Raw genomic sequence first — 24,933 nt, forward strand, 5'->3', positions numbered from 1 at the left:
CAGACAGCTCTGGGGTGGTACTGCTGCATCAAGGGAGCATCCCACCAGAGTCAGAGAAGTAAGCCACAGTGGGGTCAGTGACATCATCTCCTACCAAGGCGATGCTCTGCCCTGGGCACATCTGCGCGGTCTGTACTGTGTCATGCTGCGCTTTCTTTCCATGACCAGTGCCACTGATTTGAGTATAAAGAGCTCCTGTTTGGTTTTGGATAGGGCAGAGAAAACACACGCATACTGCTCAGCCTCTCCCTCTGAGTGTGGTCACAGACAGACAGACAGACAGCAGGACTCAGAGAAGTAAGATCAGTAGGTTGATCTGGGATAAAATTCAGAATTCAAAGTAATTACTAAAGCAAAAGTGGCCCTCCACCAAAAAGCTAGTAAATAAATAATAAATAAATAATGCCCGTGATCAACAAATATCAATTTTTTCGATGAGGACAGAAGCAGTCCAGCAGAGCTTTTCTTCACCTCAGGCTCAAACTCAGTTTAACACAGCATGACTGGTTCTATTTTTGTTTTAAAATTTTCAGTATTTTATACATTGTGTATTTCTTATATTAAATTGGGCTTTTGTTTTCTTTTTATTTTGAGATGGAATTTTCATGTGGCCTGGGCTGCTAAGAAAGACCTTGAACCCCTGCCCCTCCTGCTTTCCTTTCCTAAGTGCTAAGATTACAACATCCACAGGCAGGATGCTGTGGTGGGGACTGAGACCCAGGCTGCGTGCACGCGTATTACCTACTGAGCCAAGCTGTGCATTTAAAAAAAAGGTTGCATGGAGGTGACTTATCTTGATTATGTGTATTTCAGGGCTGAACTTGGCACACAAGAGGCTGTGAGTGTAATTTCTATCAAAGCAAAACACAAGAAAAGAAAACAAAACATGCTACTAACCATTTAGAAAATTCCTTTGTACTACCCTTCTGCCTCGGTTATATCTTACTCTGGTACACAAAAGTTAACCTTTGTATGGGATGAAGACCTAAATGTAAAACAGAAAACTATACACCTTTTAAGAGAAAATCTGGGAGATCTGGAGTTAGACAAGAAGTCCTTGGAAGTGTCACCGAAAGTAGATTCTATTTTTAAAAATTAATACATTTGACTTGGTTTCATCAAAATTTTAAACTTTTGCTTTCTTAGAGACTCTGTTAAGACCTGGCAGTTGAAGGTCCTTGACTTCCAATGATGTGAGTCTGAAGACCTGAGCTTGATGCCTGAAACCTAGGAGGAGGTGGAGCAGAGAACTGGCACTACAAAGTTGTCTACACACACACACACACACACACACACACACACACACACGGGGGTCAATAGAGGGGAGACAAAGGGAGAGGTTGAAGGGGAGAGATACTAGGAGAAAAATGTCTTTAAATCACATATCTCACGAAAAGCCTAGTATATACAATATAAAAAGACAATCTTAATCACAAGGAATTCAATCTTTATATTAATACAAAAACCTGCATGGGAAATGCTTATAGAAATTTTATCTACAATTTCTAAAAAACTGAAATGATAAATACCAGTTAATTATGCTCCAATATGGAACACTAGTGATATTCATAACAATCTGGACTAATTGTAAAGGCATTCTGTTGAAGAAAAGCCAGTTTCCAAAGGTCACACGCTTTATGAAATTAAGAAAACGCAATACTGAAAAAGAAAAAAAAGTGAATGCCAAATGTTAGGAGTGGGCACAGGAGAGGAACACAGACACAGGAACACAGAGAGGAACTCCACATAGGTGGAGCATGAGGAAACCGAGGTTCTAGGGAGCTGAAGGAACTGTCCCATGTCCTGATTGTGTCGGTGGTGATAACATAAACTCACACATGTTGCAAGAATTCCTTCCCTGGGGAGATGGAAACCTCTCCCCCACACACACACAGCACCAATTACAAACCTAAGTCTGACTCCATCAAAGTCCAACTTCGCAAATAGAACTACTTAGCAAGCATCGTAAAGGGGTTATTTAAAGAAATGTGAGCGAGTCTAGAGCAGCTATACCACCGAAGTCTCACCCTGGCACGGGTGATGATGTCTCCATGGACACGTAAATGGAAGCTCCACCCCCAGTTAATGCTTCACAGTTTATAAAGGAACTACAACACGCAATGCATCCATTCTCAGGGGTGTCTTGCAGGTCGTCATAGATGATGTGTTGAAGATGTTGGCCCTTATGCTTTATACAATATGTCTTAAAAATCACTCAACTACATACCCTCCTTAGAAAAAAAGGTGTATTCATTGTGTAATAATTTTTAAAATCAATACAACAGAATCAGCACTGGTACCTACCATCTTCCTTTTGTAAAACACTTCAAGACTTACTAAGGCAGACACTAACAGACTACAAGGAAATCAGTTTTCTTTCAACACTTATGTGCTATAGAAGGACATTCTGTTTGTTTGTTTGTTTGTTTGTTTGTTTGGGTTTTTCGAGACAGGGTTTCCCTGTGTAGCCCTGGCTGTCCTGGAGCTCACTCTGTAGACCAGGCTGGCCTTGAACTCAGAAATCCCCCTGCCTCTGCCTCTCGAGTGCTGGAATCAAAGGTGTGCGCCACCACACCCGGCTATAGATAGACATTCTTTAGACCTTGAGCACTGCTGTTACATTCACAGAATGATACCTTCAGGTTCTGTGAGGGCAGAGAGGTCATTTTTTCACGTCTTAGTGATATTTGTCCATTTGGGTATTAGGAAGCTACCTAAGCAGGCAATTCCAGCTAAGTTCTAGCTCCATACAAATATGTGCAAGCATGTTCCTCCAGGAAACCTCAAGAAGGCATTCAGTGCTTGTCTCATGGCCACATCTTTCATATTCTCAAGCCAGATAAAAACCAGAACATGGTCTTTCACTATATATCTGACAGTATCTTTCTGCTTTGGCAATTAACACCTACTCCTAGATAAAATTGTACTGACTGATCACTGTGGCCACAGACAGTGAAACACTGTCCTAAGAGACATGCTAGATGTTATTGGTTGACCAAGAAAAAATAATGCTAAAGAAAGCGTGCCAGCACTACATCAACAGATTTATGCTAAATATCAACATCTTCTATTCATTCCCAGGTTCTTTATCAAGTATTCACACATCCTGAAAGATCAGAAAACAACCTTGTAAAACCTGGCTTTCTGCAAGGTAAACTGCCCCATCACTAGGCTGTGGGCTAATATTACAGACTTTATTATATACAAACATGTTGGTCAGGTTCCTTCTACGGTTTGCATTATTTAATTCTTCAAAAAAATTTATCAAAGTGAAATGCCATTAAGCTGTTATTACTTTATTCAAAAATAATACATAATTCAAAGCAACTGCTATTCTCTGGGCAACCAGCAGCCTGATTGTTCTATATTAGAAATCAGATCATGGAAAGCTAGTTAACTCAAAGCCCACGTTTTCCCATCTCTTTGTGTTTTGCATTAAGAAGGTTTCACTATATTCGAGAAGGCAGATAAATGCCAAACGCAGTCGTTAGGATTTCACTTCTGTGGGCATTTGCACTGTAGGTAGCTCTGTGTATTACTCCTCACACAATCCTGACCTGGCAAAAATGCTTCTCCAATCCTGAGCTTGTAGAAGCTTTCAGAGTGGAGCAATTCTGTCTGAACTGGGAGTCTGTGTCAGTAAGACAGGAATAGTCTATTCCCAGTAGCAAAGGAAGAACAGATGGAGCCCTTTGCTCTTCCTGAGACTAGCTCTCACATGTATGGCTTCAATAATTTGTTTGAAGTGAATTCCCAGATCACATATATCTATATTCAAATGTAAGAACAAAGACACATTCCGAAGTCAACTCTGTGTACTTCTGGAATATCCATTAACTTGAATCATCTTCCTGCTCTCCTCCACAGGCATAAATAACAGAGGCTGACTACAGGCTGAGCAGTCACTTATAAATTAAGGCAAATAACTAGCTTCAGGAAGGGCCTTTTATTTTATGTCCCTTTCATATTCATCTATTCTTCCTCTTCGACCTCTTCAAACGTGACATATAAGTATTCTCCCCTAACAAGAACACACATGAAACAAAACTGTTACATACATGTTACATGTAATACATTAAATTATTGTATGTAATACTTTTACAGGATATTGCCATTTTATATGCTTAAGCAATTTTCTTAAACATCAATGTTATTAATTTTAATTTCACATCTGAGATAGCCTATGGTAGTGGGAGTACTTTCTTCATGATCTTCTGTCTTTTCTAAGATTTTTGTACATACTATTCTCAGTAAGAAAAAGACAATTAACATATAAAAAGTTAATCTTATTCCAGATGGGATGTGTCTGAAGAATTAGGTCTTGTAGGGTAAGGGAAGAGGCAAGCCCAAGTTCCCTTCAGGAATTCACACGGTCAAGGAAAGAAAGGGTCAGCCGGTATTCTTACTGAACATATTTTTACTTGTTTTACGCAGGGCTAATAACCCTGCATCCAGGCTCTCCTGGGTCCACACAGCCCAGTCTGATCTCAACTCACTGTGATCCCCCCGCCCTGCCTCCCCAGAGCTACGAGCCGCCATGCCCAGCTCTCTTTTTGTTTTATTAAACAGAATTATGTAACTTTCTTCTCAGTAGATGGAGAGGACAGTTTCCAATGTCAGATTAACAGGCCCTAAGAAAGAACTTTCTCCTTTTCTTTTGGTTAAGCAGATGAACTCTGACACAACAATGTTAGTAAAAGTTATAAATAATCCAGCCAATATTCGTGAAAGTGAGAGACAGTGAGGCAAGTCGATAAATAAAACCCTTCTTGTGGAAAAGCCTCAAGGTCTCCCTGAAGCCACGCACTTACTGCACTTGTCTCCGCTTGCTGAGGTGAAATGATAAGCTGCAGGAAGGCAGGCTCAGAGCGCCTCCTTCCTCAAACCCCAGGCAAGAACCACCCCAAAGCTCCAGGTACCCTGGGCGTATGGAACTGGATAGATAAGGTCTACACTTCAATTCATTCGGGATGTTGTGGAGAATGGCAGAAGAGAAGGAAACGGACACCTAGGGTAAGCCTTGTCCTTTGTTAGCCATTCTCTCTAGTGGTCAGAAAACGTCCCTTCAAATATTTTAAAAACCTGTACTCCATTGAAAAATATAAAAGAAATGGACACATCTCTAGATTCTTTATTTTTATTTTTATTTTATTTATTTTGTTTGTTTTTGGTTTTTGGTTTTTGGTTTTTTGTTTTTTGTTTTTGTTTTTTTGAGACAGGGTTTCTCTGCGTAGTCCTGGCTGTCCTGGAACTCACTCTGTAGACCAGGCTGGCCTTGAACTCAGAAATCCGCCTGTCAAGTGGATGCTCACAGCCAGCTATTGGATGGAACACAGGGTCCCCAATGGAGGAGCTAGAGAAAGTACCCAAGGACCTGAAGAGGGCTGCAACCCTGTAGGTGGAACAACAATATGAACTAACCAGTACCCCCTGAGTTTGTGTCTCTAGCTGCATATGTAGCAGAAGATGGCCTAATCGGCCATCACTGGGAATAGAGGCCCCTTGGTCTTGCAAACTTTATATGACCCAGCACAAGGCAAGGCCTGGGCCAAGTAGTGGGAGTGGGTGGGTAGGGGAGCAGAGGTGGGGGGAGGGGTATAGGAAACTTTCGGGATAGCATTTGAAATGTAAATAAAGAAAATAATAATAATAAAAAAAAAAAAATAGAAAAAAAAAAAAAGAAAGAAAAAGAAATCCACCTGTCTCTGCCTCCCAAGTGCTAGGATTAAAGGTGTGAGCCACCATTGCCCGGCTCTAGATTCTTTCAAACCAAGAAATTAAACCAAGAAAAGATTAATGCTTAAACAGACTGGTAACAAACAAGGAGTTTGAAATAGTAGGGTTTTTTTTGTTTTTTTGTTTTTGTTTTTTTTAAAGAGCCTTCTAAGTTTAAAAAACAGAGTCTAGGCCCAGACGGATTGATAAGAGAATTTGACTAGACTTTCAATGAAGCCAATCCTTCTTAAACTATTCAGAAAGAAAGAAAAGGAAGGGAAGGAGCCAAGGAGGGAGGGAGGGAAGAAGGAAGTGGAAGAAGGGAGAAAGCAAGGGGAGAGGGAGAGAAAAGTTTCTGAGTAATTTAGAAAAGAATGCGAACATTATTCTATCATACGAACAGGTAAAGATACAGCTTCTACCAGTCCAGACCAATATCCCTAATGAACACAGATTCAAAAACCTTCAATAAAATATTTGCAAACTGAATACAGACATACATCAAAAAGATTATACATCATGACCAAATAGATGTTCTTTCAGAGATGCAGTGACAGTTCAGCATACATAAGTCAAAGGATGAAATAAATTATATAAATGGAATTAAAGACAAAAACCATATGATCATCTCAATGACAAAACCCAATATTCCTTCATGATACAAGTTCTTGAGAAAGTAGATTAGAGGGAACAGGCTTCAGCGCGATAAAGGTTTTATATGAGAATCCGACAGCCAACCTCATCTTAAACAAGGACAGACTTGAGGTAAGCCACTGAAATCAGGAATGTCCACTGGCCCCACTACTCCTTTTCAGTACTGAGTTTGAAGCTCTGGCTGGAGCCATAAAGCGAGAGAAGGGAATTAGAGGAATACAAGCATGAAAGGAAGTCAGGCTACACTTATTTGAAGATGACATATTATACATCACAGATACCAAAAATTCTACCAGAAAACTTCTAGAAACTATCAGTAATCTCAGGAGAGTGGGAGATACAGAACATCAGCTGCTACCTTTTATGAAAAGCAAAACTCAACAAGAAGCTCCTCACTATACTGCACGAGGAATTACAAAACGAAGAGTGACTGTTGGGTTTTTTTAATGTCTTATAATATTTATTCATATTAGTAACTGGGAGACTTTGTCAACTTAATTTATCATTCATTCATTCATTCCACTCCAGATTTTATTCCCCTCCCTGTCCACACTCTGACTGTTCTACATCCCATACTTCTTCCCCTGCTGGGGTTTTTAATGACAAAACCACCATGCAATAAAAGAAGTGGTCCCCATGGGACTGGCAAGATGGCTCAGCAGTTAAGAGTACTGACTGCTCTTCCAAAAGGTCCTGAGTTCAAATCTCAGCAACCACATGATGGCTCACAACCATCTGTATAGCTACAGTGTACTCGTATACATAAAATAAATAAATAAAACTTGGGTCTCTAGCCCGGTGCCCACTCTAGTCTCTATTCCAAGGATGTGTTTATTTTCTTACATTCCAAGGAGGCAAAACTTGAAGCAACAGGTCACAGGGCAGTTTAGAGCCCCTTTAGCCTAACATTCTACTGTGTAAACAGACAACTAAGCTGTTTGGTGTTAATGATAACCACCCACCACCACCCAATCAATGATTTTAACAGGCCTTTCTTTCCAAGCTGTGTGGATTTGTCCTGGTCTCTATGTCTCTCTCCATCTGTCTACTCAAACAGTTCTGAAAACCTGTTTTGTAGCTCGCCCAGCGTAACTCATCATCATGTATACTTTACTTAGGGAACCTTTTCCTTGTTAATGTCTCTTGGTTTGCTCACTCCTCTTGTATGCTATTATTTAAGGGTAATCATTTCAATCTTCTATCAAATCAATCAGCCTTTCCCATCAAATCCATCAGGAACCAGCATTTCAGTATGAGTTATAAACGACTCTCCCAAAACTGTATGCATATTTTCTTATGCCCTAATCTGTTTATCTGTAGTAAGAACCTATACACAAAATATGATAAAAACTTAAATTTTTTCAGATCAACAATAGTGCTCAGTGTCTTTACTAGAAATACAGATATAGGTAATACATAAATTTGTTTTGGCAGTAGGGTGTCATGTAGCCCAGATTGACCTCAAAGTTCATGTCCAGCTGAGGATATCCTTGAACTCCTGGCCTCCCTACCTTCGCCTCAAAATGAACTGCTGGAGTCACAGGCATTCACTAGCATATCCAGCTTATAGCATTCAGTTCTGGGTACTGAGCCTAAGGATTCATGCATCTATACAGGCACACCACTAACTGTGCCATACCCCTAGCTCCAAGATAAGTTATTATCTCAGAGAACATTCACTAAGGTTCTAAGTAAGAAACCTCACTTCAGGGATTGGAGAGACGGCTTGGTGGTTAACAGCACTGGCTCCTCTTCCAGAGGACCCAGGTTCAATTCCCAGCACCAATACGGCAGCTCACACCTGTCTGACTCCAGTTCCAGGGAATCTGATGCCCTCACACCAATGCACATAAAAGAAAATTAAATTATGAAGAAAACCATTTCATATACAAATGTTTACCAACCCTTATAAATCTAACCATTCCATTTCAACAAGAGTAAACAACTCTAAAACTCAGATCCAAATGTGTCATTCCTTGTTTTTCTTTTTTTAAAAAAAAAGACACAAAATAAAATCATTTTTATATTTGAGTCCAATTCAATATTCCTGATTCTAAATGCCTTTGTCCTGTTTTTATTCCTCAAAGATACAACTTTGTTTTACATTATGCATTATTGTACTTTTCCTTTTTTTTTTAGATTTATTTATTTATTATATATAAGTATATTGTAGCTATCTTCAGACACTCCAGAAGAGGGCGTCGGATCTTGTTATGGATGGTTATGAGCCACCGTGTGGTTGCTGGGATTTGAACTCTGGACCTTCGGAAGAGCAGTCAGGTGCTCTTACCCACTGAGCCATCTCACCAGCCCATTATTGTACTTTTCAAAAGTTATCTATGCAGCAGACCCCAAGGATTGTGCAGTGAGGAAAACAATGTTTCTACACACATGTAATTCATAACCTGGTTGAAGAAACGAAGCACGAGTAAATATATTAACATGAGGTGATGAGAGTCCCACGGAGAGAACACTGTAGGACGGTGTGTTCTTCCAACAAGCAAGTGAAGCCCAACACGGCTAACGTGCAACCCTACCTGCACTTCCCTCATTTACTTATATTTCAATGTCCTTAGAATTGAAAAATGTCAGCCGGGCGTGGTGGCCCACGCCTTTAATCCCAGCACTCGGGAGGCAGAGGCAGGCCTATTTCTGAGTTCGAGGTCAACCTGGTCTACAAAGTGAGTTCCAGGACAGCCAGGGCTATACAGAGAAACCCTGTCTCGAAAAACAAAACAAACAAACAAACAAACAAAAAAAAGAATTGAAAAATGTCACACCAAGAATATATTGAAAATGTACAGTCATTTAAGTTGGCTACATCAGAAATACTCAACTATAATAATTTTACATGTTTAAGATTTTTTTGAGAATTTCATACATGAATGCTCAAGTTTTACTTTCTGAGATTAAGGTTGATGCAATCAATTATTTATCTTTAGCTCTAGTGGGTTTTTTTGTTGGCTCTCAGATGTACCCTAAAACAGTATGATAAGCGCTAGCAAGCTTCCAATTATGTTGTGATATTGGACTCCATGAAACCTGAATGCACATCTAGAATCTGCCTCTCTGCTTGTAACACTCTGTCGCCTTATTTGTGACACTCAAAGTCTACCATGACTGCAGACTGGGACCGACACACTACTGTGATGCTACAGTTATACCAGACATCAGAGACAGGAGCTTTGTGATTCAGCACAGTTGTTCCACTGTCCAAGACACTGAAGTGTGGGTCTCAACTGTTTACAAAGAGCTGAAACAACTGGAGAAGGCAACGGAAGAACCCTGTAGGAGCCGAGTGTTACTAAGGTTGGAGCCAAAGGAAAGTGACACAGACATTAACTGCCCTCTTTCACACTCAGAAAATTACGATGGTTTGCTTTACCATCTAAATAAGATACACCTTCAAAGGGTGTAAGGTTCTTCTTGGGACCCCATCACTACTCCAGTCCACAGTGCCTCCCGTCTCAGGACACACGTGTGTGAATGAATGAACAAATGAATGAATGCTGATATTTTAGGGTTCCTATAAGTATGCACATAAAATCAGAGGTTCTGGGTCTTCTTTTAAAAATGTGTCAGAGTTAAATATAAATGTTTTAAGCATCCAAACACGTAAAGCTATTAAGCCCACTGGATGGAGGCCTTCTCTTATTGCCATGACCTTCACGTGCAGGATCCTTTCAAAGTTTTAAAGATGAACTTCCTTCTGGGGTGAGCTTTCACAACTGCTTAGAAATACACACGATGTGAGTGGCTCCTCCCATGGACTGCATGGCCACCTGTCTCGTCCTTCCTTAACTAAAGGCTGAGCCACTGGAAAGCACTGGGTTTGGGGAAGGGATGGTGTAGATCAGCCAGTCTACAATTCCCTAACAAGTCTTATGGAGAGAAAGAAAACAGAAACTACCACTAGACTGTAAAGGCCAAAGTTTATGTTCTATGTTCTATTGGAAACAAAACATTACAAACATCCGATGCAAACTTCATTTCATTCTCAAGACTAGGGAAGAAAAAGAAGATACGTACCGCATCAGTGATGTGGATTTCATAGACCCTTTGGAAAGTCCTGCGCTCGAAGAAGACAAGTTTGCCACTGCCACACCCCCTTTGAACAGAGGTACCGGTAACTATGAGTTTGTCGTCAGGGCTGAAGCAGCAGTCGGTCCTACACACAGAAGGGTGATGAGTATAAAGTCGTGGCTCTAAGACAGCAGAGCAGCAAGAATGAGTGAATTAAAAACACACAAACATCCCCTCCAAAGAGCTAATGCCTAACACGATGTAGACTTCAGCATTTTAAGTAACTGGCTGGGTCTTCACAATAATATTATGAGGTTGGTGTTCTCCTCGTGTACTAACGAGGAAACGAAGACAGAGAAGTTAAATAAGCCTTGCACAGTGGCACCCAGGATAATACTTCTGGGGCTCAAATGTAGGCAGGTGACTGGAATCTTTGCTCTTAGCTTCCACATTAGGACTTGTTTTAATGTAAAACGAGTATGAGAAACGTTCAATCCAGGGTACAGACAGACAGACAGACAGACAGATCTGATAAAGTCCTGACTACTCTTAAGAACTATCTGCACTTCCTCCATCACCACGATCACCTTCCAAAAGTCAGTGACATCAAGTCAAGCCTTGTGACAGAAGAAAACTGCACTGTGGGGAACAAGCTGGTGTCTTTGATGCCAAGGCTTCATTTTAGAGCCTTGGCCACTTAATTGTGAATAACTGACATTTTACTCAAAGAAGTTATGTAGTGGGCACTGTTGTAGCAGGTGTGATGGCTCAAAGGCTCTTGTGTCTATTCTAAGCTGAGGTTCGTCGGTGGGGTTTGTTATCAGGCGACAATGCCACAGGCGATGGCTATGCTGGAGTGGGCGGGCTGCTACCACACAGTGTCTCGTATTTGATGTGTCTATTACCTTCATACTCTCCCTGTTGGTCATTATTTAACACAGATGTAAAGTTTCGCTTCTTCCAAAATAGAAACCGTTTCCTAGGCACCAATCCCAGGACTTAGCGGGTAAATCCCACCTCAGCTGCCCCACAATAATCTCCGAAAGCTTCAGTTGCCAAACTTAGTGAACTGGAGATAATGTGTTTGGTCATTCCAGACAAGACAGTGTGAATGACCAAAGGACCTCTGTGTACACATAACGAATATACACACAACATCATGGACAAATCAACATCATTTGCCCCCAAAACAAATATACAATATTTTAAAAAAATGAAACAAACAAACAAACAAAAAACCCCAACACTTCCCAAGTCCCTTCCCTAGAAAACGTCAATTGCCCGATGCAAGGTAACATTAAAGCAATTGCTTTCCCACTCTCTTATGCTAACTAAATAGCAAATATGCTACTTTAGAGGATAGAGAGATGATTCCATGTTTAAAAGCACTGGCTGCTCTTGCAGAGGACCCAAGTTCAATTCTCAGTACCCATAGGACAGCTCATAACCGTCTGTAACGCCAGTCCCAGGGGATCTAATGCCCTCCTCTGGCCTCCTCAGGCCCCAGTCACACATTTGGTGCACAGAAAAAACATTCACACACACATTTAACAACTTAGAAAAGATAATACAACTTACATTGGGAACAAGGTAGGAAGGTCTGAGGCTGAAAATAAAGGCTTATTAAATTGCCGGACATCCCATAATTTTAATGTATCATCACCTGATTGAAGATAAAAGAGAAAAAAGACAGTGAATTTTGTATAAAAGATCTCGTGCCAGCTTAAAGTTTGCCCAATAGTATATAACTATACAGAAGGGTATGGAAAGAAGTAAAGAAAAGCAGAGAGAGGGGAAGGAGGGAGAACTCCATGAACCTAAGTATATTTCCCCTTTCAATTGTTTAGGGAGTTGCAAAAAATAGTATAAAATTATATGACGGTAAGTTTACCCCCCAGCAATTACTTTCCGGATTGATTAGCATCTGTCGGCAACCCTGGAGAATGCACACCAATGCACTGCATTGGAGCAGATGGCGGCTCCCCGTGCTATGCATGTATAACCTGCTTTCTTGGGAGGCCGTAATTTCAGAACCAGCAGGACTGAAAATAGTTCAGCTCAGCACAGATTATTTTTCCCATTAGCATGTGGGAGGGCCGCCCCACAGACACTGCTGATCTCGGCCATGCTGTTCCTTGCCCCTCAGAGTGACCCCGCTCTGGCTATTCCTCTTCATTTCGCTGGGAAGGGGCAACTTCCCATGCTACTTAAAGGGTAATGAATATTCTTTTACGAATACTGTTTTTATATTTCTATAGAGCTACTCACAAACCCCTGACTGGAACAAGAGCCAAGCTCAAGTCATGTCTTTGCTGTCCTTTGTCCCCAGTGCCCATAACCTAAGACTGGCCTCAGCCCTTTGGGGCCAATACAGAATCAGGATCAGCTGTAACTGAGAGTGGAGAGTTAATAAACCCCTTCTGTCCCCAGGGACTCTTCCTAATCCATAACGTGTTGAACTCACAACTTTGTGCTCTAAGAACTTCCTAAAATTCACCTTTGGAATGTCACCATATTGTCACAAGTGAGTTCACAGGCTGCCCACGTTGTTCTTCATCCCCTCTACTAACACACTGTCTTACCCCTGTGAACTGGATGTAACAAACACCAGGAATAACCAACATGCAACCAGATGAGCAGATATAAGCCGATAATCCAATAATATAGAATAAAGCATTGAAGTTAGATACTAGAAAGCCTGCCTACAATACTAAACTGTATTGGTGTTTAAACTCAGAAGCGGGGCGCATACCAACGGCTAACAAACAGAGGATCTGAAACACCAGGCATAGAATGATAGAGTAGGAGAGAACAATAAAGGACCATAGCTGGGCGGGTGGATGTGCATCTGTGTAGCAACCAGCATCCAAAGGAAATGGGGGAATTGAGAGTTTGAGGCCAGCCAATTGAGTTCCCACCTGAGCTAACTGCAAAGACCCTAACTCAAAGACACCATGGTTTATAGACATGACTCAGTGGTAGAGTGCTTGCCAAGAATGCATACACAGAGAATTAAAAAAAAAAAAAAAGTGGATGATCATTTACAAAAGACCAAAGACCAAAGACCAAAGCAAAAGCCAGCTACAAAGACCAAATTCCTATTAAATTTGATGCTTAAAACAAAGAAACAAAAAACTAAATGAAAAAACATATAATTTATAAATTTTGACTGGTAATTTTTATATTGTTTCTTTATATATTCACTTATTTATTTATTGCATGTATGTACAAGAACATGCTTAAGCTTGCACGTGGAAGTCAAAGGACAACACTGTGGAGCTGTCTTCACCTTCCATCACACAAGCTCTAAGAACAGAATGACCTTGGTTAACAGGCTTGACAGCAAGCACTTTAATTGCTGAGTCATCTTGCAAGTCCAATTAGTAACTTTGGATGCAGACAATGCTGCCAAGTTGAAAACACATTTTAATCATCATCATTGTCAGACTGAAAAAGGTACATTAACAAAAACACAGTCCCACTAAGCCTTGGGACATTAGTGTGACATTTGTTTTGTTTTGTTTTTGTTTTTCGAGACAGGGTTTCTCTGTATAGCCCTGGCTGTCCTGGAACAAACTCTGTAGACCAGGCTGGCCTTGAACTCAGAAATCCACCTGCCTCTACCTCTCGAGTGCTGGGATTAAAGGCTTGCGGCACCATGCCTGGCTTGTGTGACATTTGTTAGAGTTAAAATTAAATAAAGAAAGTATCTAATAAAAAAAAAATAAAATAAAAGTAAGAAAAAAAAAAAGAGTTAAAATTATCTTCTTATATACAGGAACACATAGCAAGAGCTGGTTACCTACCTCCACGAGAGGCAAGGACATTGCCATCATAGGAAAAAGCCACACAAGATGTGTCGGTGCCAGGGTCATGAGCCTGCTTATAGTGGAATTTAGGGTGAACCTGTGAGGAAACACAAGCAGAGCATTGTCTTTCTAATGTTCAGGTGAGACTAACTTTGTGCAAAGAACATTTTATTTTATCATTCAGGAAATTATATACATACTAGATGAAATACTAAGTTCATCTGATTATAGTTTTGTTCCTTTAAAAAAACCTAAAAAGCTCTAACAAATTTTACTTCCTTTCAGAGATAAGTCTTAGCAAGAAGCTTTTTTTTTTTTTAAAGCAAGACCTGAGTAACACAAAATAACAATTTTTTGTATTATGCTTTTGAAGGTACTGAGATCATTTCCTACCTTATCTGAGAGATATTTAAATAAAATATCAAACAACCATATTACTTATTTATTACAACATGCCCATTTTATTCTTAGTATATTCCAGACACAGTGCACACAGCTGTGGCCCTTGGACTAGCTAATGTGCCCATCTATGGTGGATGGTGGTGGTGGCAATGGTGAGGACAGTAAGTCTCACATGATGCTTAGCATATCCTAGGCACCGTGTCTACAGTGTCAGGGACAGAGTCTTAAACATATCAGCTTCTGAACGTCTCAATCATGGTGGCATCAAGGATGAGCAAGTTTCCACCCAGTGGCTTCTAGAGTTCAGTGTCTCCCCCCAGTATTTGGGAGGCTGAGGCCTTACTCACTAGTAGAGCGAGACCCTGTTTAAAAAACAAAACAGAGTAAACACAACCAAAAATTCAAAGGACAAAAAGCTCTCAAAATGCAGAAAATAAATAGGAGGTATGGAATGAAATGCTTTAAGTAGAGAAATCTAAATAAATTAGAGAAATGAAAATGGGGAACATTATTAGCAAATACTGGTTCTAGAGCCAGGATGGTTTGCAGGGTTAGTAGCCTCAAGTGTGAACCTGGCCAGGCTGTTCATTCTACTTACCAGTTTACTGATCTTTCAGATACACACTTATGCCTTTCCACCATTCACCCCCAACTCATTAAGAGATCAAGTCACCCTGAATCAACTAACTAGCTCCCCTCCTGGTGTCCGAGCTACAAGCTTAAGAAAACTAACATGGATACTACTTCTTAAAATGATGATGAAACGCAATTTTGCTGCCTAGATGTAGATTCTGAGAGTAAGAGGAAGCAAGCACTAGGTTATCTCACGAAGTAGGCTTACTGACATGTGACTGACGTCCCTGTGCCTCTTCCTAAGACCCTTAGTAAGTAGCAAATCTCTTCTCACTGGAATCTGTTTTCAAGTGTAACTGTGAGCAAACAATTACTTCCAATCACAGGTTTGAGCTCTCCTAGGGTGCTCAGTATAATGCCCCAACTGGAAGAGATGTCACCAGAAGTGAATTGCACGGAATGACTGTCCTCATACATGCAAAGCAACAGGAAGAAACCCTGTCTACAAGACAACAGTACTGGTTGGTTAGTGCTGAGTTTCACTGACACTCTGAAAAGACAGAGTGAGAAAGGAAACCACAGGACTGCTTCAGTAACTTTCAAAGAGGGCTCCTCTTGCAGCAGTAGAGCGAGCACTGAGCAGTGTACACATTTACAGAGCTCTAGAGATAATCTGCTGTTCTCTCGTCAGGGCTCTAGTTGGGAAAGTCTGGGACCCTGAAACATAACTGGATATTTGGCTAGCTATCTCATAGAAAGCCGGTTCTATAGATACCCTGCCCCCAAACTCCGGGAGCTCTCTGCTTAAAGATTCATGCCTAGAAGATCAAGAACATTTTGTGTCCTAGAAGATGCTGCAAATGTCATCTCCCCCCCCCTCCCAATTAAGACAGCATATATTTCTGATTAGGATCTGCCCCTGCATCCTATCTTGGCTGCTAAATCAATAGGTAAGATTAAATCTCAGTATTTCTCAGCTGGGGAAGTTCTCAGTTATTAGAAGTCTAATAACGGAGAAACTAAAAGAGCTGTTGGCTAGCAGCTACTGGCAGGGGTTATGGCATATCTTGACTCTGGATTTGGGAGATGTTTGGTCAAGGGAGCTGGGATGCAGGACTAGATATACATTAGATCAACAGTTTTTGGGTTAGACTTGGGTTCGGACCTCCACATTGAGCCCAGAGACTCTTTCACTCCTTCCTTCTTTCTTAAGGGCCTGGGTCACCATCTGTTCTTGAAGACTATCAGCCTTGTCTGGCTCCCTTCCCATTTTCCTTCATTGGCATTTTGGAAATAGGTTTCTTAACTGTCTAACCCTGCACTGGCATCTGCTTCCCAAAGAATCATAATATACACAGACATTAGGGAGCAAGGCAAGCAGAGGTTAGTAAAAGCATGCACTGCCTTGCTGCTTTTGAAACCCAGTCAGTGGGTGAAGAAACATTCATTGCCTTCCTAGCTGATCAGAGACATGCCCTCAGCTAGCCCCTTAACGCAATGGTTCTCAACCTGTGGGTTGTGACCCCTTTGGGTTTGAAGGATCCTTTCACAGGGGCCACATATCAAATATTTACATCATGATTCATAACAGTAGCAAAATTAAAGTTATGAAGTAGCAATGAAATAGTTTTATGACTGGGGGATCACAACAACATGAAGAACTGTGTTAAAGGGGTGCAGCGTTAGGAAGGTTGAGAAAAACTGCCTTACTATCAAGAGGCATGTGGGCCAGGGGTCAAGCTGAGTGAGCCATCCTAAACCACTTAGCTCTGATTGAATATCTAGCTAATCACAGAGCCAATACTCAGGCTGGAAGAAATCAGCTGTGCTGGCCCAGACAAGTATTATATGGTGCCACACAATCTTCTCAGGATTCAACATTCTGCCAAACCATATTCATCATAAACTGGTCCTGTTTCCCTTCAGTTCAATGTAACTGTACTTCACTATGCCTCGTACTTTAAATAGCCATGGCACCTGTCTTTTGCCCGTTTTATGCCTACTTATGGGAGTAAGAATTCACTCTAGCAATGCTTGTTAACTCTGGCCATGGTTAGCTTCAGATAACCATTGTCTCTAGATGTTGTAGTTTATTTCCAGTGATTATAGTCATTTCTTTTAAACATTCCCTAATATCGGGTTAACATAATGCAACATGGATGATTAAACAGTGAGAGAAGAGATTGCCTGGAGACAGCTCATCTGAAGACATGAAAGGATTTGCCATATAGTGCTTTTCTTTATGGTACTAGATAAACTTTTTCATATTTCTGACCTTTCCTTTTGATGCTTTTTCCTGTCTATTTTCCTTTCTCCTTTAGTTACCTATTGGCATGACCCAATGTCTTAACAAGAAGCCACTTAGGCAAGGGGGGATTTGTTTTGGTTCATAATTTGCGATTATGGCCCATCATGGCAAGGAAGCTCACCGCAGCAGGAGCAGCTTGCAGATGTGGCACACGGGTGGCACTGGGAGCTTCCTCACATTTGGGATGACCATAAAGGGTCATCAATGACCATAAAAGGCAGGCCAACTGGCTTTATCTTTTTTAACCCTTTCGTTCAGTCTGATGCTCACATTTGGTCTCTGTCACTCAGTTCATCCTATCTGGAAAGGTCTGCCCTCTGAGACATACTGAAATGTGCCTCACTAATTAATTTCTTAATCCAATCAAATTGAGAATGAACATGAGAGGTCAAACATTTCCTCCTCCCATTCATGACTCACTTTTTCTTTCCTTTCTTTTAAAGAAATGATTTAAAAGACAGTAATGGGGCTGCAGAGGTGACACGGGGGTTAAGTGACTGCAGTTGAAGTGTGAGGATGGAACTTTGGATTCCAGTACCCATGGATAAGTACTACATGCTGTCCATTAAATGACAATAACCAACAATGAAGGACACTGAACAGTCCACTTATCATTCCTTAAATGGTAAAATGAAATAATGAAAAGTTTAGGATCCGCACTGACAATGCAATAACATTTACTGAGAATCCTTCGTACATATAGCAAAGAACTAATGGTGAGTCATGAGATCTTCTTGACCTGATGAACCAGTTGGAAAGGGGAACCCATGTATGGCCACTATTCTACACAGCATTTACTAGTTTTTAAGGCCATCAGGTCTGGAGTGAGACAGAATGCTTAAGTACTGATCTTGAGCCACTGGTGAGGAGCTCACACATAGAGAAGGAGGACATATTTATGAGCAGGACTGTACTTCCGAGCAGGGTTCTAACTTAGTGCAGGCTCACTGTTGCAACCACCACAGCCCCACAACCACCAGTATGATTGAGCATTTGTTTTCCATCTGGGTTTGGCAAAGGGACAGTCCAGCTTTCATTCACAAACAGGCTATGTCGCAACGATATGCCTGTTCGGTCATCTCAGACCACGTGACTGCAGTGTATGACTACCTAGGGCTCTATCTGGTGGCCAGCTGGAAGCTGCAGCTGCGGAGAACGCTCAGCCACTGAGATATGTGAGTCACAGGCAGAATATGACGCCAGTGCTCTGGAATCTTTTGGCTCCCTGTGTGCTTACAACTTGAAATTCAAGGTGTTTACTTTAGTCTATAAAACAAGCCCCTTAAGGCTAGGGCAAAAGTTACCTTCACATTAATCTCCTCTCTTATAAACCCTAGCTGAGATCAGTTGGTATACCAGTTAGGTGCTCTAGATTTATGCTTTAGAAATGTGGGTGGGAAAAAAAACAAACGGTTTGTACTTTTACATTTTCAAGAAGGCATGAAGTGAAACAGCTTGTCTTGGACCTTGAGATTCTGGCTCATAATCATGAGATATCATACAGAATCATTTGAGTTGGGGATAATGTCTGGTTAGATTAAATATCTGACACGTATGTTAAACTGCTCTGATTTTAAGCAAATACAATTTTGATTAGAAAAATGGGGTAACTGATACAGAATTACAGAATCTTCTACAGGTCTCCAAATGAGGCTATCACTTAAATCACTAAGAGGAATGATTTAAGAACATCCTTCCAGAGACAGTCCAAGAACAGGGTTTCCCAGAGAATGCTGTGTGTAACATCATCATATTGGAGGGCCACAGCCAAGCAAGCCTGGGAAACTAGAGTTTATTTGCATACCATGGCCTTGTCTTGAAGATTCACAATACACATCAGTATATTAAAAAGCAGAGTCTTTTAAGTGACTGTCCTGGAATAAATCAACCTCTTTAACATTCCCCTAAGTTTGACTATGGAACTATTTTTTTCAGATAACATACACCAGCATGGACTGAGCTAAAACTCTCTGGTCCTTAAGTGGGAAACATGCATCTTGAGCAAGGCTTAGTGGACTTGCCTGGAAAGGACCAAACAGTAACTGTTTTAGACTTGGAGAACTTTACAGATCCTGTCACAAGGATTTACTTCTGCTGAGTACCACAGACAGACACAGTACATGGACAAATGGATACAAATGTGTGTCAATAAACAAAACTCCACAAAACACCACACAAGGAGATGGCAAACTAGATCTGGCCCCAAACTAGCTGATTCGTGGATTATAAAACATACATAATCTTTAAGGGAAAGTCCTATGCTTACTAGATCACTGTTAGTCCAAATGAAGGTATCCTTGTAATTTAGAAATAATCTTAACTTGTTATACTGGTGGTGGCAATAATAACAAAAAGCATGATGATAATAAAAGCAGCTACACTTATCTAACATGTTGCTACTTGGGACAGCTACACTACATTTGCTAATTTCCTCCTCTTTGAACTACACATAATTATCTCACTTGGCCAACAAGAAAACTTACCCATACATACATGACAAGAAACTGTCAGAGCAAAAAGTCAAATACTTGTCTCTGGCTCTAGGACATAGGCCACTCACTCAAATATCTACTTTTTGAAAAGCTGTCATGTTTCCTTCCTTGAGTATGCATGGGACAGCACAATAATAATAGCCCTCAGTGAATCCAGTCGCCTTACAGCCCCAGGACAAGCAGTGTAGCTTGAGATTGGTAACACAAAATAACTGTCCCTCCAACTATGTAATACATCACTTTACACTATTACACATTCATCGGTCTAACGCAGACACTAGCCTCTCTTGTCCAAACAGGGGCAATAAAACAAACAAGAACAACACACACAGACATAACTATAGTAGCTATCAGTAGCTAGCATTACTGTGAGCTACACACTGGTGTCTATTAAGCCCGTTCACCCTTTGCATTTCCTCATCAGTGCTGTAGGTGCTGTCTTCACCAGCTGCCAAGGAGAGAATGGGATGCATAATAAGGTAGGACGAGCTGCCCTGGGTCAGCTCCTCCTGACACTCAGTTACAGCTAATGTGGAACTGGACTGTTCTCGCAGCACCCTACTGGTCTCTTTCTAGGCTCTTTCTCTCTCAGAACACCCAGGAGAATTGGTAGGTGAAAAGTAGAGAGATGCAGTAAGAACAAAGTGTGGCCCAGTGAGCACTGCACCCCTTTCTAGAAACCAATTAAAGTACCACTCACAGGTCTATGTAAAATTGGCCCATCAGCAAGCAGTGACGAGAATTTAATCAAGATCATATAGAAAGTCTCTAAAGTAACTTAAAATTTGGCAAATAACAGAAAACAGGGCTGACAATAAGGAAATCCCACTGTGTGGAACATTATTGTTTCTCCTCTAGCTCTTCAGTTTGGGGTGGAAACTTAGACTGTTACAGATACAAATGTGAACACAAGGGTGGCTCCCAATTCAGCTCTTTAATTGAAGGGGAACTTGAAAACCCGCCATGCCAACGCCGGAAGCACAGTGCCATGGAATGACCTGCCTAGACAGGAGGGAAAGCCCGCCGGGGCCCCCTTTGAAGTCCAGCTGCCTGAGATTCACTGGCAGCCGACCTTCAAAGAGAGCCGATGCTTCCTTCCCTCAGCCTGGCCGCCAAGCTTCCCGGCAGCTGGGCGACTTAGCCACTCTCTGCCCAGCTGTCTGTGAACTCTGGCAGTCAGTTCAAGTGAGGGATAGAGAGGTGGTGGAGAAGTGGGGGCAGGAGAAGGAAGAGAGAAGGCGGGTGGCCGGCCCAGTGGCGCCAGGGAAAGGAGGATGCTGGGGTTTTCTGGGAGTCAACCTTATCAAAGACAGTCAAGAGACCATGCTTCCAAAGAGCGCAATCCAGCTATGCTACCAAGCAACCTGCCAGGGACCAGAGAGACTTCAAATCCGCATGCTTACCAACACTAAGTAAAGCTTAAGTGTGCCCTTCTAAACTCTGGTCTGGTTCCTGCAGAAAAAAAAGTCTACTCTCGAAATGGGGAGACAGGGAATGAAGCCAGCAGCCAATCATCAGCAATGTACAGTCCTTCCCTGATTCTGATTTTCCAGCGGTATGAAGTCAATGCTTCTTGAGGATGTTGGGGGGCTGTTTGTTTTGTGACAACCCTCTGTTCCCCTGGCAGCCAATAGCTGGAACAACTTTTCTGAGCCTGTGCAGCAGATGCCTGGGGAAGATTGGCTCCTTAACATAAACAGTACCAGTGTACGATGATGTTTATCCTCAGGGACTGCATTCTAGACACGGAAAAGAGTGTTATCAGTTACAGGTGCAAAAAGGATGCTAGCTGAAAATAAGCTCTAAAGAAGTCTAACCAAGAACAAAAAAAATCTGAACTTAGTAAAGACAGGAGGCCATCAAGATGGCTGAAACCACAGATGAATGGGAAGGAAAACATACAGGCTATGAGCACAGGACTAAAGAGAAGGATCTGCAGTTTAGAGTTCTCTGCAAGCTAGAGATTAAAAGTGGGGAGGGGTGGTTAAAAGCTGGTGGGAAAGCTGCTTATAAATTCACAGAAGACTTTCTAATTTATTACAACTTGAACAGAAAAGAAACGCATGGATGGGCTGCTCCTGGACACTACCACAAATGAAGAAAAGACCTAAATATTCAGAGGGATTAGCTCATTAAGTTACTAGCTACAACATCTTCCCTGCTGAAAACTAGAACCAAGCAACCAGCTTTCAAGTTGTCACAGTTAGAGACATACAATCCAAAACTTAATATTTGGATTTTAATACTAAGTCCATGAAGCAGAGTACCAAATAGCATTTGCTGGAGGTCGCCCGTTGCACAGACACTTGTGTCGTCCTTAGATGCACAAGGCACGCCAGGTACAACAGGTAGCAAGATGGGCAAAATGGCTCCTTACTAACAAGGAGCTTTAAAAAGTACTGAGAATAAACTGCACGTCAAATGATAGCTTTAGAATAAACTGTACATTAAATAACAGCAGTCTACACAAACTATAGTAAGATCAACACTTGACGGACACTTTATCACTGCAGTATAACGGAGTTGACTGGGAAAGGCAGGAAAGAAAGGCCAGGTATGATAAGGACACTTAGTCATGGTCTTTGAAACATTAAACTCTACAAGTATAGAAAACACTGCTACACTTGAAGATCAGAAATATCCAAGATTCTGACGTGTGACACAGCACAGTTCTTTGGGCGTATGGGTGGGACTCCACAGTACTGTGGGAGCAGACAAAGTTATAGGGCTCTCGTCATCCGGGATCTTATTTGTCTTTGCACAGAGCTTGGATTTTCACTCTGTGGGTGATGCTGACAGACTATGTGATCATATCAGTATCTTAAAAGATCATGTTGCTGTGATTAAGAAAAGCAAGCGAAGAGAAGGTAAACTGATCACAAGGAAATAAGTCAGAGATGCCCACCGTAGGCCAGGGGAGGAAGTGAGTCTGAGCCCTGGAGAAGCAAGGACAGAGCACTATTGATTTCATCAAATTAAAAAAAAAAAAAAAAAAGCCGGGTGTGGTGGCGCACGCCTTTAATCCCAGCACTCGGGAGGCAGAGGCAGGCGGATTTCTGAGTTCGAGGCCAGCCTGGTCTACAAAGTGAGTTCCAGGACAGCCAGGGCTACACAGAGAAACCCTGTCTCGAGANAAAAAAAAAAAAAAAAGCCAGCCAGAGGCGTGGATACAGTCAGCTCTAGTTAACTAGTGAAGGGGTTGCCACAGACAGTGGAAGGACAGAGGCAATGAGGTGCCCAGGAGAGAGTCCAGCAAAGCTTGAGGAAAATGGACAGTCATCATGACAGAGTTTGCTGAATAAAAAAAAAAAAGGAGGGGCTGCCAATATGAAGAGGATGAAAAGAAAAATGTATGTAGAAGTCTGGAATAGCATTAACCTGAAAAACCAAGGGTTTCTCAAGTTTGGCTTACAGTCAGAGCACAGGAGGAAAAACACACACACACACACACACACACACACACATGCGCGCAAGCACACTATAGAGTTTCGAAATAAAAGAGAAATATAAGTACTGCTTTACAAGTATAATGGAGAAGTCAAATCACCTTTTTCTTGTCTCTAGAAGTTTCTCCAGAGTTAAAAGTATTAAATGAGCAATTTTGCCCCAAAAGTCAAATATGTGATCAGAGTCATACAATTTCAATCTAGTACCTCTATTAAAAAGTTACACTCCCCCCCCCCATTTTTTAAATGTACAGTTTGCTACAGAAAATGTCCTTGTAAGAACTAAAAATTAGAACAGCAATATTTTGTTTATTCTAAGCATTGTGTTAATTTACTTGCTAAAAAGCAGCAACAAACTTAGTTGGTTGCCTTGGAGGTTCTGGCATCGTAAGGAGACAAAATCCTAATGTCTGCTCTTAAAGAAAAAGTCAACTCTGTATTATTTTCCTACGTCTTTTAATAATAACTTTCAACTGGTTTAAAAACTTCTTACAGAAAACCACAGCCAATGAGAATGCCTAGTTGTGAAAGCTAGCTCAATTGGACACACCCACAAAACACTTCACCCTTACAAAGAACTGTAGGCAACTGTGGCAATCTGGCAGCAGCGGAGGTAGTCTTCCCCTGGGAAGGGCACGGTAACTGCTGTTCAGCACCAAATGGTCAGTCCTAAAAACATACATACACGTAACACGGATAGAGCAGGGAATATTTAGAAATACACACAAACATAAATATTCATGTATGAATGCAGCGACAATGAAAGACGAGGCCACGAATTTGAAGTAAACTTGGGAAGGGTATGCGGGAGACCGTTGGAGGAAGGAAAGGCAAGGGAGAAATGTTACAGTTATATTACAATCTCAGAAATAAAAAGGAGAAAGAGAGAGAGAGAGAGAGAGAGAGAGAGAGAGAGAGAGAGAGAGAGACTTCTTAAATAAGATAATCATTATGATTATCCTGTGTTCAACCCAAACCACACACACACACAAATAAAATAAAAATGTAGTCTTATGTATATATTTTAATTTGAAGAAGAAAAAAGATAGAATAAATGCATGGGAATCTGTAACTTGTGGGCATTCAAGATATGGGTGGTTTATAAGTTCTTCCAAAAATTAACAGCAAGACCTCCCTTATTTTCATACAGCAAAAGAGGCTGCAATACAAACAAAACTGTCATTTGATATCCTCAAAGATATCTTATTGGAGCCAGGTATGGGGGCCACGCCCTAGCCCGGCACTCAGGTGGCAGAGGCAGATGGATCTCTGAGTTCTAGGATACCCTGGTCTACAAAGAGAGACCCTATCTCAAAAGGAAAAAGAAAAGTAGACACCTTATTTTCGTTAGTATGAAGTTATGAAATAAAAATGCAGGAATGGATCAAAAACATCTTAATTATAGCAAGCAAGGTTATACCTTCTATGAATTAACAAAAAAAATGTTTTGAGAATGGCTACAAATCAATCTTTTTTTTGTTTTGTTTTGGTTTGGTTTTTGTTTTTTTTTT

At 41.2% G+C, this 24,933-nt stretch overlaps 1 protein-coding gene across 1 annotated transcript in view; it reads right to left on the reverse strand.

The window, feature by feature from the left end:
* Window positions 1–24,933, reverse strand: part of Wdr70 (WD repeat domain 70) — a 200,156-nt gene that overhangs the window by 28,419 nt on the left and 146,804 nt on the right. The window contains exons 11-13 of the mRNA XM_021208261.2: window positions 14,199–14,298; window positions 11,971–12,055; window positions 10,399–10,537 (exon numbers count right to left, since the gene is read on the reverse strand). Coding sequence (XP_021063920.1) covers window positions 10,399–10,537; window positions 11,971–12,055; window positions 14,199–14,298 — 324 coding nt within the window. The remainder of the gene's footprint in view (window positions 1–10,398; window positions 10,538–11,970; window positions 12,056–14,198; window positions 14,299–24,933) is intronic.

Source organism: Mus pahari, chromosome 11 (genome assembly GCF_900095145.1).
Source record: "Mus pahari chromosome 11, PAHARI_EIJ_v1.1, whole genome shotgun sequence".
Classification (NCBI taxonomy): domain Eukaryota; kingdom Metazoa; phylum Chordata; class Mammalia; order Rodentia; family Muridae; genus Mus; species Mus pahari.